Genomic DNA, 3,564 nt, shown 5'->3' on the forward strand with positions numbered 1-3,564 from the left:
ATGTTGTTGTCATTCCCAGCTGTTTGGGTTCACATCATTTTCGGACAGAGGCTTGATCCAGAGGCTGGAGAATATGGTGGTACAGATGTCCCTTTGGCAAATTGTCTCTTTCCCTTCAAATCTCCCTTTTCTGTCTGTAATGACTTAAATGACTATTATGAGCCATTTACTGCAATAAAACCTTATGGGTGCGTCTCCTTCTGTTTGTCCCTCAGGTGTGGAAAGGAGTCCTGAAGAGATGGCTGAAGGCAAAGTTGATGTTTCCACCATCCTTTCCCCATTTACTACAAGGGAGGTGTGCTTCAGTGAAGAGAATTTTGACAAACTAGTGAAACTGACTGATTACAATGTCCTGAATAATGAGCAGTTGATTATTGAAGCCTTGCGTTTGGCAGTGGCACGAAGGAAACAACGGAATTATTAGTCACTGCCCACTAGCTTCAAATCTCCATGTGATATTTCTTGGGTTTTCTGTTGTCTGGTAAGATCGAGGTGTTTGATGCTTGCCAGTGATACCTGCAGTAGATATCACATCATCCTGAGGATGTACTGGACTCCATTTTATTTACATGACTGTTCAGATGAGCAGATTGGAATTTACCAGTGCTTTAATCCAAAACAAACTTCAAGGCAACAGATTCATGTTTTGTTTTGCTACCTTGCTACATTACCAGTTGACAAATATGTATTCCTTATAAATTCAAACAGCATTGTGTAAGACAATGAAATATGTAGAACATATAAATGCTGCTTTGATTCACATTTTAATGTTATATTTCTGTCTGGCAGAACAGCAATCCATTGAACTGGAATTTTGCTGGTAGATAGCTAATTCATTGTGCTGGTCTTGCCTGTCCTAATTATTGAAGGTTATTATTGCTGACTACAGTGTCTGTCCACTTACGAGGTTTTTATTTAACTGGCTTTCTTCATGAAACTTCAAAAATACGTTTGTTAAGTTACTATCAGTGTTGTAAAAGTCTATACTGTTTTCACCATCAATAAAAAATACCTCTGAATTTAGTCATGTTTGTTTCAGACGGTCAAATGAGTCCTCTGAGCTGCTACTCACAGAACCACCTATACTCAGCCTAAGTAGTTGCCATGTTGCCATGTTGGAGCTGTTGCTGATTCTCCTTTCCCACTCATCTTCCCCTGCTTTGACTGTCCCTGGAAGATGACCTTGCAATTTCTCCCAGCATTTCATAAGATGTGAAGTAGTACATGATATATGAGGAGACTGGTCACAGCAGCTCAGAAAATGCTTAGGATTATTTTCCTTTTGATAATAAAAAGCTCTGACTGACGCAATGAACTTCAGAATGAGTCACCAGGAAAGAACTGGTGTTAAGATCAGGGGTATCTTGATTATGCACAAAGGTGACAAGTTTGTTTCTATGGAATAAAGTTCTAGGAAATGGATTGGAGTAAAAGAGTCTCTCCTATGGAAAAAACAGCTGGTGGTGCATCTTAGAGCAATTCAGATGGTGGAAGAAGAAGAGTGGGCCATATTTTTCACCTATAAGCATGTTCATTTTGTTCATACACCTGAAACACTTGAAAGGGCACATGTAACCCTTTTTTCAGGTACAGTATTGCATGTTTAAAGCTAGATTGTTAGCCCTCCGTATGTGACGCAGCTGTAACTGTGGTTTAGGACATCTGCTCACGGGATCCCTCCGGGTCTTTTCCAGAGAGATCTCTGTTGTTACACGCATGGCTCCTAAGACTTTTTTGCTGCAAATGAAACAGGGTGGGATGGAAGAAGTTTTGGTCTGTTTTACAGGGGAAACTTACTCAACAACTGGAGAGAAAAAAGCCAGATAGGTACGTGACACAGCCTAAGCCTGATTAACCCTGGTTTTCATCGGGGCTAATTAGCCCATCTTCTACCCATGACTAATTACTCTACTGACATACGTGTGCTGCATCCCAAGTCAGCCTTGGGTTATCTCTGCATTGTGTCCTGTTGGTTGATGCAAAATCTGCCTTTCCCTCTCAGAGGGAGTTCTTCCTATTCTCAAGATGGTTCTGCAGCTGTTTGCTGTAGCATCCCCAATATTTCAATTTCCTTTTTTTTTTTGAATCAGGGCACCAATAGTAGTTTTTAGTTTTTCTTTTTTTTTTTTTTTTTAAGACTTTCAAGATCATTGATAAAACCATGCAATATGCTTATAACTGAGCTGTTTGCAGTCTTTAGTGTGGGGTGTCCCTGCCCATGGCAGGGGGATTGGAACCAAATGATCTTAAGGTCCTTTCCAACCCTAACTAGTCTATGATTCTATATTTTTCTTTGGAGTTATCTTCCTTTGACTACTGCTTTTTGTGATCTTTTATCCATCCTTAATGTGTTTAAAGTTTGTCTGGGTGACTTTTATTGCATCTAGTTCTTACATTAGAGTGTCTTGAAATGCCAGACGTTTTATGCAATTTGAAATATGTCTGTGAAACCTTTACCAATCATGTCATTACTCATTACAAAGTGAAATGAGATTATTTTGAATTTGTTTTTTTCTGTTAAATTTCCTAATAGCAAGGATTTTTTTTTTTTTACCAGAAAAACCCCTCCAATTTTTTCCTTGTGTACTCAGTTCAGGTACTCCCTCACTGAAACACTGACCGCCTCACACGATGTGCAGTCCTCTGCACAGTGAAGCCTTATAAACGTGAGGACATGAAGAATACGTGAGAACATAAAGAATAATTAGTGTGAATTTCAACATAAATTTCACCCTCCCAAATGTATCTTCTTGGAGATCATTCATTGAAGCGCCTTAATTCAGATGCAAAAAGTGACAAATCTGTTTAAGAAGTGAGTGAGCCTTTAAACCTTTGCCTTTACAAGGGAAACTCATAGTTTCAACAGGAGATTTGAGTATTGTTTCATGCATTATATGTCACTGCAATAGCTTCTTGGCTGAAAGCTTACTGCCTGTATTGAGCAAAATGAAGGTGAGATGGGGATTAAGAAACAATCTTTCAGATGTGCCTTTAAACAAAGATCCATCTGTTTCCTGTGGTCAAGAATAGGCTACAGAAAGTCTTTTGTATGCACATCAGTTTGTTTGGATGTCCTTCACCAAAGAAATCCTTGTTGCTCACTCCTGGGCAGCCAGCTGGACCCTGGCTGGCATCAGCCACCTCCATACAGGGAGCTGAAGTTTGACAGCCCTCCACTGTGCAATGGCACTGTGGCCTCCTCCAGAAGTGTTGGGGATGCTAAAAGTATAAAGTATTTTCTCAGTGCCCATAACTGTGAAGGGAAATCCCTTTCAGGTCTTGATGTCCTCCCCACTGCAGCTGCAAAGACCATGCTTCTGCAGCGCTGGAGCCTGGGTGTCTGTGCCTCGGTGCAGGTGCGCAGCACACACTCACCTCCAGGGCAGGAGGAGGGGTTGGGATTGCTCAAGCAGTGGTGTTGGGGTGAGGCGGCACTGAGTCAGGCACTAACACATCTGCCTGCTGCTCCTGGCAGCTTAAAGCACAAGAAGCTGCCTGGCCGAGAGTCCTCTGAACCCATCCACTGCACGTTTCACACCTGGTTCAGACGCGGGAAAGATCACC

General features: G+C 41.4%; 1 protein-coding gene across 1 annotated transcript in view; it reads left to right on the forward strand.

Annotated features, from left to right (window-relative positions):
- Positions 1 to 1,023, forward strand: part of LOC134172544 (cytosolic phospholipase A2 epsilon-like) — a 31,399-nt gene extending 30,376 nt beyond the window's left edge. Inside the window, exon 21 of the mRNA XM_062635713.1 lies at positions 216 to 1,023. Within this exon, the coding sequence (XP_062491697.1) occupies positions 216 to 424 (209 nt within the window). The 3' untranslated portion in view covers positions 425 to 1,023. The remainder of the gene's footprint in view (positions 1 to 215) is intronic.
- The last annotated feature ends 2,541 nt before the right edge of the window (positions 1,024 to 3,564 follow it).

This window comes from Pezoporus occidentalis, unplaced genomic scaffold (genome assembly GCF_034315485.1).
Source record: "Pezoporus occidentalis ecotype Australia unplaced genomic scaffold, CSIRO_AGI_Poc_V1 ctg46, whole genome shotgun sequence".
NCBI lineage: Eukaryota > Metazoa > Chordata > Aves > Psittaciformes > Psittacidae > Pezoporus > Pezoporus occidentalis.